General features: G+C 42.1%; 1 protein-coding gene across 1 annotated transcript in view; it reads right to left on the reverse strand.

Annotated features, from left to right (window-relative positions):
- The window catches only part of TMTC1 (transmembrane O-mannosyltransferase targeting cadherins 1), a 131,722-nt gene that overhangs the window by 82,382 nt on the left and 34,093 nt on the right, over positions 1-15,247 (reverse strand). Inside the window, exons 5-6 of the mRNA XM_029963566.1 lie at positions 5,626-5,707; positions 4,561-4,664 (exon numbers count right to left, since the gene is read on the reverse strand). Of these exons, the coding sequence (XP_029819426.1) occupies positions 4,561-4,664; positions 5,626-5,707 (186 nt within the window). The remainder of the gene's footprint in view (positions 1-4,560; positions 4,665-5,625; positions 5,708-15,247) is intronic.

Consider the following 15,247-nt stretch of genomic DNA (forward strand, 5'->3'; position numbering starts at 1 on the left):
GTAGAAATGCATTAACTATTTAAGGAAACACCACATAAAACCTGCTTCATGCTCAGTGATCAGCCTACGGAGGTCACAAGGCAAATGCCAGCAAAGATTAATACAACTTGACTCCCAAAGACGTAGGTTTTTAAAAAAAAAACATACTTTTAGTTTGAAATTACAGGTAACATTTAATCTGTTTCACACACCTTAAGACATGCTGCACAATGGACTTTTCCTTTGTCACACCACAGTGTTAGTAATACAATCTGTTTATCCAGAGGCCTCCTACTTCTTTCCCCTCCAGAATGGCAGAAGAAAGAAACACTGTGCAAAACGTTTGAAGCATGTCAGCCCACTGTTCAACACCCTCCTAACTCCTGAGCTGCACTTCGGTACAGTGTTTACCCAAAGCTGGGTAATTCTCCAAACCTTTCTAATTACATTCTTCCCCAGATTCTGTCTAATACAAGCAAGAACGTTTGAACAGAGGTTTGGGATTGGTTTTCCTATTTCAAATATCGCCTACCCATAGCAGATTTTGAGATGAAAATCTGTGTTCTTTAAGGTAGGCTACTGGAGAAGGTACATCCTTCCTGCAGTGTACAACAGCCTGTGTGGACAGGCTTTAATGGCAGGGCTTACGAATAGCAGGATTCCCAATACCTTCATTTCTGCCTCTGCTGAGAAAGGGAATGGTGGACACATCTCATCTTCTCAGGTCCCCTTTGCCAAGCAACACACTGAAGGCCATGGAAATGTGGCTTTCATTTATGTCACTAAGTTTTGGGAATATCACTTGTAATTTTAAGGACAGTAATTTAGCAAACATGATGGACAAATGACTGTTTTTAAAGACTGAAAAACTGTCACTCTTTCAGCATATTTAGCCTTTCAGTTGTTAAATAAATCATTATCTGTCCACTTTGATTTATACATTTGTGTTGTCCAAGATTGGAGACAGGTTACACAGAACATATAGGCATGTTCTAAGGCCAAACTAAGCCACACCAAAGATCTATCCAGACCAGGATCCTCCCTCCAGCAGTGACCAAAAGTTAATGCCAAGCAAAGTATGTAAGAAGATGACAATTTTTTTCTCTCCATCTCTAGCTAGCATGATGTCTCCCAGTTGGATGTGGTTTCTGCACATTTAGTAGCATGGATTTCTTTTTTCAACTTGGCAAATCTCTCTTTGAGCCTGCATAAACTTTCAGCACATTCCCAGTGTCCTGCAGGAAGAAGCTCCCCAACTCAACTACCTCTTGCAAGCTACCTCCTTGGCTTGCTTTGAGCCTGTCTCCTCTTAGATTCATTTGATACACCCTAAGCTCTCTATGCTCCCCTCTGACCTCATGACTCACTATTTTTTCAAACCCACAACTTACACCTACCCCTAATGTTGGTCCCAATAACCCTTGCCAGCCTTGGGACGCCTCACCAGCTGACACATAAACCTCACAAAAGTTAACAATACTCCTTTGGGTTCATCCTGTGTCAGCCAAACCCCCAACTCCAGATCTAACTTTATGCATTTCACAAAGACTGCCACACATTTCCAAACTACTGTTTTCCTTTTTTATTCCACTGTTATCAGCCTTCCTCCTAGTCCAACAGAACTGGCCAAGTCTTACAATAATGTTCAACTCTGTTGAAAACCATAACATTTACCCTGAGGAGACATGCACAAAAACCACATTTCCAGTTCAGTGCAAACAAAGACAACTCCTTGAAAACAGAAACTCCCATTTGTGACCTGCATGATCTTCAGAGTTACAAAACAACCTACCCGCTGCCTGAGCACTAACCCTTGCTTCAACTACAATTACGGTGTTAGCAATCACCTCGACATCACCACCCAAACCTGATCTTTCTTTTAGTTTCACAGGGCTTCTCCCTTCTGATCTTGGCACCAAACTTAGCTCTTCCACTCTCTTCTTCCAAACTCAACCCAAATTGCAAATAACATCCTGGTTTTAAATTCAGTGCTGTATCCCAATTACTGCCTTCAAAACCTCGTTAAAAGCTTCTCACAATGGCTCCTCATATGTTGCTGCTACTGTAGATGTCCACAGTTGAAGTACATACTGTTTAGGAGCTTCTCTGAGGCTGAACCATAAGCACAAACTCTCTGGGATCCACCAGTTGAGCAGCAATCACACACACTAGCACCTACTTGGATGTTGAATATCCTCGAGACCTGATGTCCTAGACCCTAACCTAATGTCACTCCTAATACCAGGGCCAGTAAGTTATATCACTTCCAAACCACCCTCAAGCAGTTTACTCAGCTAATACCACGTCTTATTTCCACCCTGTGGAAATGCCAGGCTTTAAAAACAGTATTATCTCTTCAGCCACCCTCTTCCTTGCACCTAAGCTGGACACCAACCCTGCATCTCAGACTCACCATCCTGCTGGCCAGACACACAGATCATGGAATCATCAAATAGTTTGGGATGGAAAACACCTTTAAAGGCCATCCAGTCCAACCCTTCTGCGATAAGCAGGGAAATCTGCAACTAGATTAGGTTGCTTAAAGCCCCATCCAACCTGACCTTGTGTGTATCTAGAGATGTGGCACCTACCACCTCTCTGTACAACCTGTTCCAGAGCCTCACCACACTCATCATAAAGAATTTCTTCCTTAAAGCTACTCTAAATCGATCCTCCTTCAGCTTAAAACCATTACCCCTTGTCCTATTGCAACAGGCCATGCTAAAAGGTTTGTGTCTGTCTTTCTTTCTTTTAAGCCCCGTTTAGGTACTGGAAGATGCTTGAAGGTCCCCCCAGATCCTTCTCTTCTCCAGGCTGAACAACCCCAACTTTCTCAGCCTTTCCTGATAGCAGAGGTTTTCCATCCCACTAATCATTTTCATGGCCCTCCTCTGGACTCACTCCAACAGGTCCATGTCTTTCTGTGATAAAGATCCCAGAACTGGACACAGCATGCCAGGAGGGGTCTCACAAAAACAGAGCAGAGGGGCAGAATCACCTTCCTCGACACCACACCTGTGCCACTTCAATCCTGCTAGCTCCATCTGACATCCCAGCCCTGCACTTAGGATGACTGGCACAATGTCAGTTCTGCAGCAATAGCTCAGCTCTGACCATGGCATGATAAAGTCTCAGGTAAAGTTACAGGTCGAGTCTGAAAGAGGAGGTGAGGAAGAAAAAGGTTTGTTGCCAAGATAAGGGCTGTGGTCAGTGGGTGCATCATGGGCTGTCAGTTCAGAGACATCTGCATCTCTGTCTACCTGCAGGACTGACATTGAGGCCTGCTGGAAGGATGGGTTTCCTGAATGGAAGATATAGGTTTCTGGGTAAATTGGCTAAAATGAGGATTAAGAACAAGCTCAGCAGAAGTGGAAGAAGTGGGATATCTACAGGGTTTTAGAATCCCTTCAGAATAGTAATACTGTTTTTTACTGGCATGGATTTCCTTAATTAGGTTTGGAGCAGGTAGGTGTTGCTGGACTGTAGATGAAGCCAGGACTGCTGCTGATGCCAAGGGAGGACCTCAGCCAGTAGCACTCTGACTTGTTTTTCCCAAGGCTATTAATAAAATTCACAGTGCCAGTGGTAAAAATAGTCACTTTTTCATCCCTCAAGAATGACTTAGCTTTTGGGTTTAAAAAAACCTTCCCCTGTCACTACAAGATGTAAAGAGACAAACATGCAAAAGACACATGCAGCACAGAACAGGTAACTGAAATCAAGCCAGGACCATTTATGACTTGATGACCCCCATCTCAGCACAAATATATGAAAAAGGGACAGCAGCAAATCCTTCAGACTGGGCTGCACCGAGTCTGATATTAATGACTCCACCAGAAACACTGCAAACACATCAGAGCTTTCCAAATCAGACAAAGTGCTTCCCGGAAGCACTTTTAGCCTTGATGGTAAAAGGAGCTGTTGCCACATTATCATAAAGATCCCCAAATGAGATCCCGCCCGAATCTGCAGCAGATGTTGAATAAGGATTGATCTTAGTCTGTGTCTCAGCTGCAATTCCACTGTTGGAATGAGGAGTCAGAAAGGTCAGAAAGTGGTACAGAGGAGGACTGCTCCCATTTTCATTTGAGACTTCAGGAAATTCCTCCAGAAGGATCCAGTAGCCAACCAGAGCAAACATTTACGCACATGGCCCTTCCACCTTCACTGATCAGTCACTGATATTCCACCAACAGCCATGGTCATCCCTTTTTTACACAAACTTCAGCTGAAGCCAAAACTCTGAATGCTTGCATCCCGTATCTCAGGAGCATCCAGATCTAAGGTTTAGGATTAGACTTCAGACACTGGGCTTTCCAGTCCTGTGCTCAGGCAATTAAACTACATTTTTTGAGCTTTGCATAAAAATAAGTGCACATAGTTCAGTAAGAAAGCATCTCTAATATAACTCTGCAGGACCAGGAGCGTGCTTTGGTTGCTTTCTATTCTAGACAGAACAATTAAGGAGTAGACAACAAAACAAGTCTTCTCAATTGCCATTTGTAAACCATTTTAGTGCAGGAAAAAAATAACATCAAGACTACATTTTTGAAAACTTCTGTCTGGTCACTGGCACTGTACCTCGTCAGGAAATACGGTGAGAATGAAGCTGGATTGTCCTGCTCTGAAAACATCGGCATGGATCCTCCCATTATCCAGAGGCGGAAATACAACAGGAGAATCACCTTCAAAGAAGAACATCTCTGTTAGCAATGCACTACTAAGAAGAACTAAGGCCTCTAGCAAATATTTTTGCGCTGCAAAGCGAGGCAGCTCAGCAGTTTGGGCAAAATTCAAGTCTGCCCCCCTATGCAGGGTGACAAACCTGCGAACCCTCAGCACAGACAGCACACTGTGATGTTGTGTATCCCTCTTCCATGTCTGCTTTACTGACAGCAACTGGCACATCTCGGCTACCCACCACAAAGGCAGCATTTTGAAGGACAAATCCGTCACCCTGCTGCAGCACAGACTGCAGAGTTTTGCTATTGACCTCTACCTAAATACAGAGGGGAAAATCATGGCTGATGTTCTTAAAAGCTCTTATCATTCATTCATGTTGGCACAGGTGTAAGGACAAGCTCCATTGGTGCTTCTCATGATGTGTACTCCTAATTCCTGGAAGGATTTCTGTGAGCTGGCACTCCTCCACCTTTCTGGTAACCCTTATCAAAGGACAAGCAAGGGGATCCAGCTCCTAGAGCAGCACAGGGAGCTGTACACTCAGCACACCCCCACAGTGGGGCTTGTCTTCTCCCCTGCAACATGTCAAGCCCTGCCCATCAAGCAGCAGGTATTTGCAGGAAAATTTTTCCTTATGACTCTTACTGAGCCCTGCACTGGCATTAGCAGCATGCCACTGACAAGGCAGTCCAGTGTCAGAGAGTCCCCTGTATTTAGGGTAGGAAATACTTGCAGGTGATTACATGGTTGTAAGGGCAACCACTGTAAATCAAAAAAAAATTTGAACTGAAAACACAGTAATATTCTTGTTTCTGACCAGCTGAAATTTTCTAGGCTGATTTCCAAGACTAACTTTGTATCAAGATCTACCATTTGAGTTTCTGAGTCTTTTGGGATACCACTACACATTGTTCATTCTTGTCAAATACACAGAAATACATGGTCAAGTCCATTCATACTTACATAGCTTATCACCAAAGCAGCTCTCTTCAAAAAAGGCCTTGCGGTATACAAGAAATTCTGGTTGTTATTTGCAGTCAGGTAGCTGAAATATGAGGAAACAAATATTTGTTGTAATGCTTTTGAAACCATAACTCGTTTTTCAAATGGAGAAAAAACTGTACATTATTTTAACCAACCTAAACTAATGATGCAGTAATGACATCAACTCTTCAAAGATCTTTCCACATAACTTAAGTAAAACACAATGACTAGTTCAGGTAATACACACTATAATACACTGCAGTTTTCCCATCAAAATCTGGTTTGGGTCTGTTTGTTGGTTTGGGGTTTTTTTCTTCAAATCTTCAATTAACTCCTTAATCCTCAGAAAAATCCCATGTGTGTCTCAGTAAGATTGCTGTCTTCAGACTCCCAGAAGACTACACCGAGACACATTTTTAAAAGGTCACCCAAACAGAACAATTCAATTTTAGACCGTGATTAAAATGCAAAAACTCCTTGTTCCCAGCTCTCCGCTCAGTCCCTAGAGATGAAAATAACTATCTGGGAGAACTGATTTTAAGCACTTTTTTGGAATGTATTCTGCATGCCTAAGTTTCATTATATGTCTGCTGACAAAGTGGTATGATAATTAATTGCACAGAGACAAACACACAGGTGGCTTACTGTTGTAGGAATGTTCATAAAACCCTTCCTGTTTCTCAATGAGTAAAATTAAACTGTATCTGAAGCCAAAACTACACATTTATTTTAATATAGAGTAGAAGCACTTGCCAAAGTCTAAGGAGCTTTCTTAATATAACAAACAGTGCCATACCCATGACATTAATTCCATGATAATTCCATTTCTATTGAACCTTACAGATGCATCGTTATTGTAATAAAACAATGACAAAAAGAAATACAGAAGAGACAACAGGAATATTTTAGGCATATAGGAGCTAGAAAACTATTGAAAAAATGACAAGTTATTTTAAGAAGTTATAAATATCAAGTAAACAAAATAAATTCAGAAGGAAGACATTACACATTCTTCTGTGGAACATACAATCAGTACCAGGATACTCTATTTAAATGATTTACAAAAACTGCAGCTTGTATTGCAACACCTTCAAGCAAGTTACCTTTCCAAGCATGAAATCATCATATGTTTCTCCTGTGAACATCTAGGCATGTAAAACGTATCTTATTTCCTCTCCAAATTCCTCAAGACAGTCTATCATCTGATTGCTTCCACCCTTCAAGTCTTTGAAAAAAACAAGATTGAAGCATTTCCTGATGCAGCCAAGAGCCTTTAATATCTGGCTTTTTGTTCAAATTTTCTATAGTAGGAAGTTTGCAAGCCTGGTCACCATGGTGAGATGAAAAAAAGATTATACTGCAGAAAAAAGCACCAGGGTAAAGCCAGCAAGACACAGAGGCAGCATTTAAAAAGAGGAAACAAGTACATCTGGGTCCTCTCTACAAAGTAACTCTCCTCAGAAAACTTTCTGTAAGTGTCATGTTTAAAACTAGGCAACTAAACCATACAATGTAAAGCAAACCAGATGACTTTCAGTCTTTGGTGTCTACTTATTGTCAAATGTTGACATTTAAGCACCAAACCTGACTTAAATGTCAGACTAATCTTCAAGGGTTGAACGCCTCAAAGTGCAAAGTTTCTCGAGCTCCCACTGATTTTAATCAGGCTCCAGCAAGTACAAGTGAGATGAAACTAAGCCTTCAGCTTCCTCTCCCCATGAAAGGTCAGGTTGGCCTTCAAGTGTTCACCATGGCCCTACTCCAAAGCCCACTGGAACCAAAGGGAAAGCCTCTCACTGACTTTAATAGCATTTGGACCAAACCCCAGTCTTTTGTTCCCTACTGGAACCTTTTATGAAACTCAACCACCTCATGATTTGCAGCAGGAACAGAAGTGCTTGGTTGCACTTTGTTTACATTTGTATGTGTGGAGAGAGGAGAGCCCTCTATTTATCACGCTGTGTGACTCTTTTCAAGAACCTCACTCATAGTTTTATCTCACTGCAACACTTTAGGCAGGAATTTTCCATTACAAATATTTGCTTTAGGTGGAATTATTCTGGGAAAAGATCAACTAGAACAGTTCAACTCTTTCACCAAGGCTTCAGTTAGAGACAAAGGAGCACTTTTATCAGTGTCAAGGAGTCTGACAACTTCATCCTTGAGAAACTGCATCACTTGTTGCTCATTCATCCTTTGCAGTACGGTGAAGGAATACTTACTCTTTAAAAGTCTTGATTTTGAATTCTTTTGTTTGCCTATGAGGAACTAAATGCTGCCCACATATTGTACCTTCCTTGCAGAAAGCCTAAGACCATGCAGGCTACCAAGCACAGTTTCAAGATATGAGTCTGTCACAGAATCATAGAATGGTTTGGGTTTGAGGGCAGCTTAAAGATGATCTGTCTAAAGATCATCCAAAGTTCCTGTCCTCCCTGCCACAGGACACCTTCCACTAGAATCACGTTGCTCAAAGCCCCATCCAACCTAGCTTTGAACATTTCCAGGGATGTGGCATCCACAACTTCTCTGGCCAGCCTGTTGCAGTGTCTCACCACCCTCACAGTAAAGAATTTCTTCCTAATATCTAATCTAAACCGTCCCTCCTTCAATCTAAAGGTCCTTGTCCTATGACTACATGCCCTTGTAAAAAGTCCCTCTCCAACTATTTCATAGACCCCCTTTAGCTACTGGAAGGTGCTCTAAGGTCTCCCAGAGTCCCCTGTTCTCCAGCCTGAAGAACCCAAACTCCCTCAGTCTGTCTTCATAGTAGAGGTGCTCACTCCAGCCCTCTGACCATCTTCATGGCCTCCCTCTGGACTCACTCCAACAGGTCCACATCCTTATCTGCAACTCAAAGTTTATCTGAAATGTTCAATCAGATTGCAGTGGAGCTCTGGCCACTGCAGAGCAGGCCTTTTGAAAGCATTTCAGAAAACCCTGACGGGCCCTCTCAGTTTATGTTGTGGAGCAGTAACAACTCCAGGAAAAAAGAAAAACCTGCATTGACACTAACTGCAAATCACCACTCTGTGCTAGAGAGGAGATAAGGAGCAACAAGAAGGAACCAGAATGGAACCAGTGGGTAACTGGTGAAGGAAGAGTTCAGAGAGCTCTGAGCTTTCTGATCCTTCCTCCAAATGCTTTTGCTACTTCGCAGCTTCAGTTAAGAAATTTTTTTTCCACAATAATTCAGGTAAGAAGTTAAGCTCTTCCATTTTGAGAAGGCTGCTGTCCTGAAGTCTGTCTGGAAATCCCAAAAGATAGCATGGTTCATTGCTCAGTAATCCTGCTCTCCACCCATCAGATTGATCTGTGGGAGTGGCATAAACGGACAGGTTATGCTCAATGCCTCAAAGCTTTATGAGAACCACGTGGTTTTCCAGAGCATCTTAACAGAGCTACTACTTGTGTCAGGGAAGGTAACTATTACAACATCTCGTGTCTGGTGCAGGCAAAGAACAACACTCAGTTTGTGTCTTAAAATAAAATGAACTGCAAACAGGACCTGGATGAGGAAGTTTGCTATATGTCAGTGACACACAACAAGTATAATGAAGTAGCTTTTTACATGTAAAATTGCAGCTTGCAAATACATCTAAGGTTACACTGAACTTTGCTCAGGCAACCTTAAGATCAGCAAAAGTTCTTAATTTGCCTTTAGCCAGGAGAAGCAAAGAAATCACCATTATAACATCTAAACTGTTTTATACCCTTTTTAAACAGCTGCCTTGTAAAAAGTCACTTACAGGTCAGATTTCCATGCATTTGACAACCTCTCTAGGCTGCCAAACATCCCTCTGTTCATGGGAACCACTCCCTATCACCTGCTCCACCCCAACCAGCACAGTGTAGCTCCCAGTGCCAGGACACACACATGCCTTCATTCCCACAGGAGAATGGGTGTGGGACACAGGTAGGGAAAGTGTACTGATAGTAGCACCACACAGGAAAATGCTACCTCCAGAGTAGGTGAACATTTCAAGGTGTGGTTCTTCAAGATTTTCCTAAGAAACTTATAAAATTTGAGGAGAAAATCCAGACTGCCAGCTTCGTTAAATGAGTACGAAAAGAGCCCATTTGGGCAGAGGTTCCACTTCTGCTTTGTGCCAGCCTTCCCACAAAGTAAACCAGCATGTAATTGCCTACTTGCTGTCTTTTAAAAGCCTTTCAGGAATACTCCCCAAAGCAACCAGAATCACAACAAACAATAAATCCAAGAAAAGCTTAATAATGCAGGGACTTCTCTCGTGAAGTTCGAGTGGAGGCCAGGACAGATATTTGGCAGCTCCTGCTTCCTGAAAAGCACGGCTCATCCTGAAATCAGTTACATCATCAGGGCACTGCGAGGTTTTATAATTGAAGACAGCAGGGTAGGTGGCCTAGTAAAATTCAATACCATGCATTTTACAGGAACATAAACTTTGCTGGTACCATATGGACTCTGTGTTAATCAAAACAAACGTCTCCAAGAAGCAGGCAGCTTTTTTAATTTGCCTGTACCATTGGAGGCATCCAGAGTTTACAGAACAGTGTGGAGCAGCACTTCTGCTGCTGTTCATTGCCATGGCTGCGTGAGCTATTGCAGACCACTATGGGCAACACATTTATCCCACACTGCAGCTGACTCAGCTTTGGTGTAAAACATGAACTTGCTTTGTGTTCTCTTTGAAGGCAATTAAGATCTATGATAGATGCTCCCAATTAGGAACACCTAAAACACCATGATAAGTATGCAGTAGAATCAGCTTTGGCATTTCAAGAGCATGTTTTGGTCAGGTCCCACCACTGTGAGAGGATCATTGCTCCCATTTATATTCTTCTCAGGAAACAGATCCAGTTCCCAGCAACCACCAGAGTTTTGAACTAGCACTTTCAAAACCCTAATAATAAAAGAAGATATTGGAAGGATGAGCATAGAAGCAAGGCTGTTCTCTTATTCTCAATTATTGATAACAGTAAGACATCTCTAATCAAGACATTTTTAAACTCAGAGGGGGTTATTTTAAGTGCATGTCAAAGCTTTAGGTCATGGATAGATGCACACCTAATTCCAAACCAGTTTGACAGACTCTCCTGGTGAGAATGAGCAAGTTTTACAGGAGCCACACTCTGTCTATAGAGACCACCTTACCTTTTCTTCTTAAAGAGGACTTCCCTATCATCTGTCCAGCCAGCTGCATCTTATATTGGAGAAATATCTTTTCCACCTAGCTCAGCCTACATTCTCCTTGAGGACAACCATTGAAGGGCAAACGTATGTGAAATCCCAAGGAGAAAATAGGAATGAAAATCCATCATGGAGTAAAAAAATTGAAGTAAAAAAAAAAAAAAAGAAAAATCAATATATTCCAGACACGTCTGGATATTTAACTTGCTTAAAATACCTGTCAGTGCAGGGAAATAAAATACCAGTCATAACTACAGGTTTTGCAAGGAAGAAGAAAAGCCCTCCTGCTTCCTTCTTTATGAGTAGTCTTGACATTCCTCACAGCATGTGTGTGGCATCTTTGCTCCTTATCTCCCAAGAGAGCTATGAAGCCCAGCTACCACTGCCCACACAGACCCAGATGCGTAAACACACACAAACAGAAGCAGTTTTACAGACTCTTTTGGGAGCCGTGAAGAGATTTTATGAAAAGTCACAAATGTTTTAACTGATTTGCACTGATAATGTCATGTGCTCTTTGTGTACATTTTCAGTTGTGACCATATTTGGAGTTATTGCCGTTTACTGGATTTTTGGGGAAAGCAAAAGCAGGGCATAACTGCACTGGCATATACAGCAGAGGTGGTGATCCAACTCATGGCTTTTCCTTATTCTCTTAGGTAATACATACCTCATTCTGTGTGGGATGAAAGTAGAGGAAGAAAACTGGGAGGAACAGGGAAAGGAGGAGAGAGAGGCACAGTAAAGGATCAGGAATAGAAAGAGAAAAAAGGAAAGTAGCAAAATGCACTTAACGGATCAAAGATGTGACCAAGAAGATGAAAAAGAGTTTCTCTTCATACCAGACATTCCACAGACATGACAAGGAGACAAGGTGGAGGAGGGCTAACAGGAAAAATAAGACTTCATCAAAGCATGGTCACCTTCTGCCAGATCTCAGGAAACCAAAGCACTGTGCCTGCAATTTAAAGCTTCCATCGATTTCAGCCATTTTATTTCCCTCACATCACACACACCTGAGGCATTGAAATCTTCCACTAGGCTCATTATTCCCTGTCCTAGCCCAGTGAAGGGCTGGTGTAGGGGTATTTCAAGTAACTGCATTATAAGCAGCACTGATAGCAGCTTTGGCTGCTCCCCACATTCAACTACAAATCCGTATTTTCAGCTGTTTGTGCTTTTGACAAGCTTTATTCATTCAGGCTGAAAATTTTGCATTCCAGGAGCTTGTGTCAAGCTGAAACTCTGTTCTTCCTCGAAAGTATCCGGTAAAATAGTTAGGCTGTTCCTGAAAAAGCAATTAGAGAGATTGGTCCATATCAACAACATTGTGCAACCACTTCACTGGGAAAGCTTCAGTGGTTCTGTACTTTGGAGCAGGGATTTGAGGTTTAGTAGAGGGACTGCAGAGATGCTGCTGTTGTTGATTTCAGTGACAACTGACTCTGCTTCTGGGCATGTGACAAGCCACTGGGAAAAGAACTCCGTTTGCAACACTCACTAGAGATCTGTAGCAATTCTCCAGGGTCTCCAGCCCTACCAAACACCTTCCAGAAGGAACAGCATCAGATTCTCTTTGCATTGCTCCTGCAAAGCCATTGATAGGAGACTCTCCTGCAATGCCTGTATCCAGCCTGGAGGAGACCATTTGCTTGGACTGTAGAGGGCTGAAAATTTGTGTCTGAAGAGAAGGCTACCTGAGCATGTATTACAAGGAAGAGACGGGATATAAAGGGACAAGAAAGGAAGGTAGGCCCAAAGAGGAAAGGGACAGGGAAAAAGATGAGCCAGGAGGAGAAAGATAGAGTTACATGGAGATATTCAGACCTCTCCTGCTGTCAGAGATCTAGCAGCAGTATCCAAAAAATCTGCTGCCACTGGAGCTCCATTCACTGGTGTCCCCAGTGAGCACTCAGGAGCTGGACTGCAGCACAGGAAGGAGGAAAACCCCTGCTTTCCCCAGAGCAGCTCCACTTGTGAAAGCAGCCGTGCTGTTGACGAACCAGCCTAGAACAAGCAGATGGACCCAAAACCACAGAGGACAGCCAGGACTCCTACAGGCTGACTGCTGCCTTTTCAGCTGCACAGGAGAGATCAGGCAGCACTCGAATACAGCCGTCCCCAAGACACAGCACAACATCCACAGACCACACTCACTCTGCATGGCCAGACTAGGTGAGGAGGCTGCTTGCACAGGCAGGGAGCACGAGGTCTGTGAGGTATCTAAAACACACTCCCTAATCACAAAAAAATAGCTTACTCAGCAGCTTTTATGTTGAGAAGGAAGGAGGTTATCCTCCACTCATGCACAAGGCTCTGTTATCATGGCTGTAAATTATTGAGGCGTCCCAGGGAAGCAAGTGTCCTAGTAAAAATTTACAAACAAGCCATAAAAGATGTGGAGGTGTGCTGCCCTGCCTTGGTGTTCTCTGTAAAGTGTTTCACGTGACTAAATACACACTGATCCCACTAGTCTGCTAATTTACAGAAGGAACCAGGGTGGCTTTAAAATTATGTATGTGTAATTAGGGAATTAAGACTAACTTTTTGCTTGTCTTTGACAAGGATGCCAGTGAGCAAACTTAAAAAAAAATCAACAACAAAAAATAGCAGAAAAAGGGCACAGAAATTACTGTCTGTGAGACTGTCACTATTTTTGGTGACCCTCCTTTCTCCTCCACACATCAACTCTAAAAATGGGATAGGCACTGATAAGAAGTGTAGGGGTAGGCAAGGGTCAACTGGTCCCAATCCCAAACCTGAAACAACTTTTTAAGGAATTAAAAACATTCTACCGGTACAGAGTTTGACTTGAGGAAGGAGGAGAAGAAAGAGAACTTTTACAGGCGAACCTGTTCTCAATCAGGGCAAATTCTCAGTTGTGGGTTGTTGGGTTTTTTCCTTAAATATATTGCTCAACTGAGTTATACTTCATAAATCATCATTTAGGGTTGGCTCGAAAAAATCCTTTCTGCAATGCTTGGAGAGACACATAACATTTTAGTTGTGAGCATTTCTGGTAAATCAAATAGAAGTGGTAAGCAAAAGTCTGTTTTCAGAGGGAAACATGGGCACAATTTGCAAAGAAATGCAGGGAGAAAATAAGCACCCAAACCTACTGTAAATGTAGCCTGAAGAGCATTGCTTTATTCCAAAACCTATTTGTTAGGAGTTTTTTTTAATTCTTACGTAATTTATTTGTAATCTGAAACTACACTTAAAATTCAATTTAAATCCACATTTTGCACTTAACTGGGGAGGGGGAAAAAAGTCAGGCATCTACAATTTGAATCCTTGACTTTGAGATAAGAGGATGAAAAGAGCAGCAGTTATCACATTGCTGTGATGGGGGAGGGGGACTGTGGACCTTCAGGACAGTCAAACAGGGTATGTTTGGGGAGTTCACCAGCACTAATGTCCAATAACCAATTTATGGACATAGATTAAAAAACAGCAAGTGAAAATGAGAAAATAAAAAAAAAGAAGTGAAAGGCAAAATTCAGGCAGGAACATTCATGCTTTTGATAATCATCTTTCCTCCTCCTCCTCCCCTGGCTGTCTCTGCCTTAAGACAGTGAGGTCCAAGTGGACTAAAGGACCATGTTGGCACAGACTTTACAAGAGTGGGAGAGAGCAAGTACTGTGAAAAACGTGCTACTGCAACAGCAATGGTTTTCTTATTGAAGCATTAAGGAAGATGGAAAAGGTCACATGGTTTCTTCTGAAGATGCCCACTAAATTAAATAAGGCTATAACCTAATCATTTATAGCAGAATCTTCCCAAATTCCCAATAGATAGGTAAGAGATGGTCCTTGTTTGGATCCAGAATTTCTGTTACAAGCCACAAGTGGCAGAGACACTAAATTCAATTGCATCATCCTCAAACTGAAGCTTGGTCCCTTTGCCACAAGCTTTTCCTTCAAATTGAAACCCATCCTCCACCTACTTAAAACACAGTTAACTACATGTTAGTGCTAAACACTTCAGGAAGAAGATACTTCCTTTCTGGAAAACTCTTAATTTGACATTTGCTCTACAATGTCCCTTTGCTTCTGCCAGATTAAATAACGCAATCTGTAAATATGTCACAGCCATCTCTGAAGACAAAATAAATAGTAAAAAAACCCCAGCCTTCCTCACTCTTTTCCCTTAGAAAATGGTCTGTTATTTTTAACATCCTCAAAAATAGCTTGTTCTTTTTAAATATGAATGACATGAGTCTGTTAGCAATATAGTGAAGAATCAAAATAACATTCTTCAGAGCTGATATCCCTTCAGAGAAACTTTTTGATGTTTGCAATCAAATGCAACTCAATGCCAAAGTTATACTGCAACACACAGAGAATCTGAAAGAAAACAATTTGAAAATTGGCAGCAAATTACTTCTTTTGTCAGCAGCCCTGTAAGTAAATCGTGCCTGTGCTATTACT

Source organism: Manacus vitellinus, unplaced genomic scaffold (genome assembly GCF_001715985.3).
Source record: "Manacus vitellinus isolate BGI_N305 unplaced genomic scaffold, ASM171598v3 scaffold_5_pilon, whole genome shotgun sequence".
Lineage (NCBI taxonomy): Eukaryota > Metazoa > Chordata > Aves > Passeriformes > Pipridae > Manacus > Manacus vitellinus.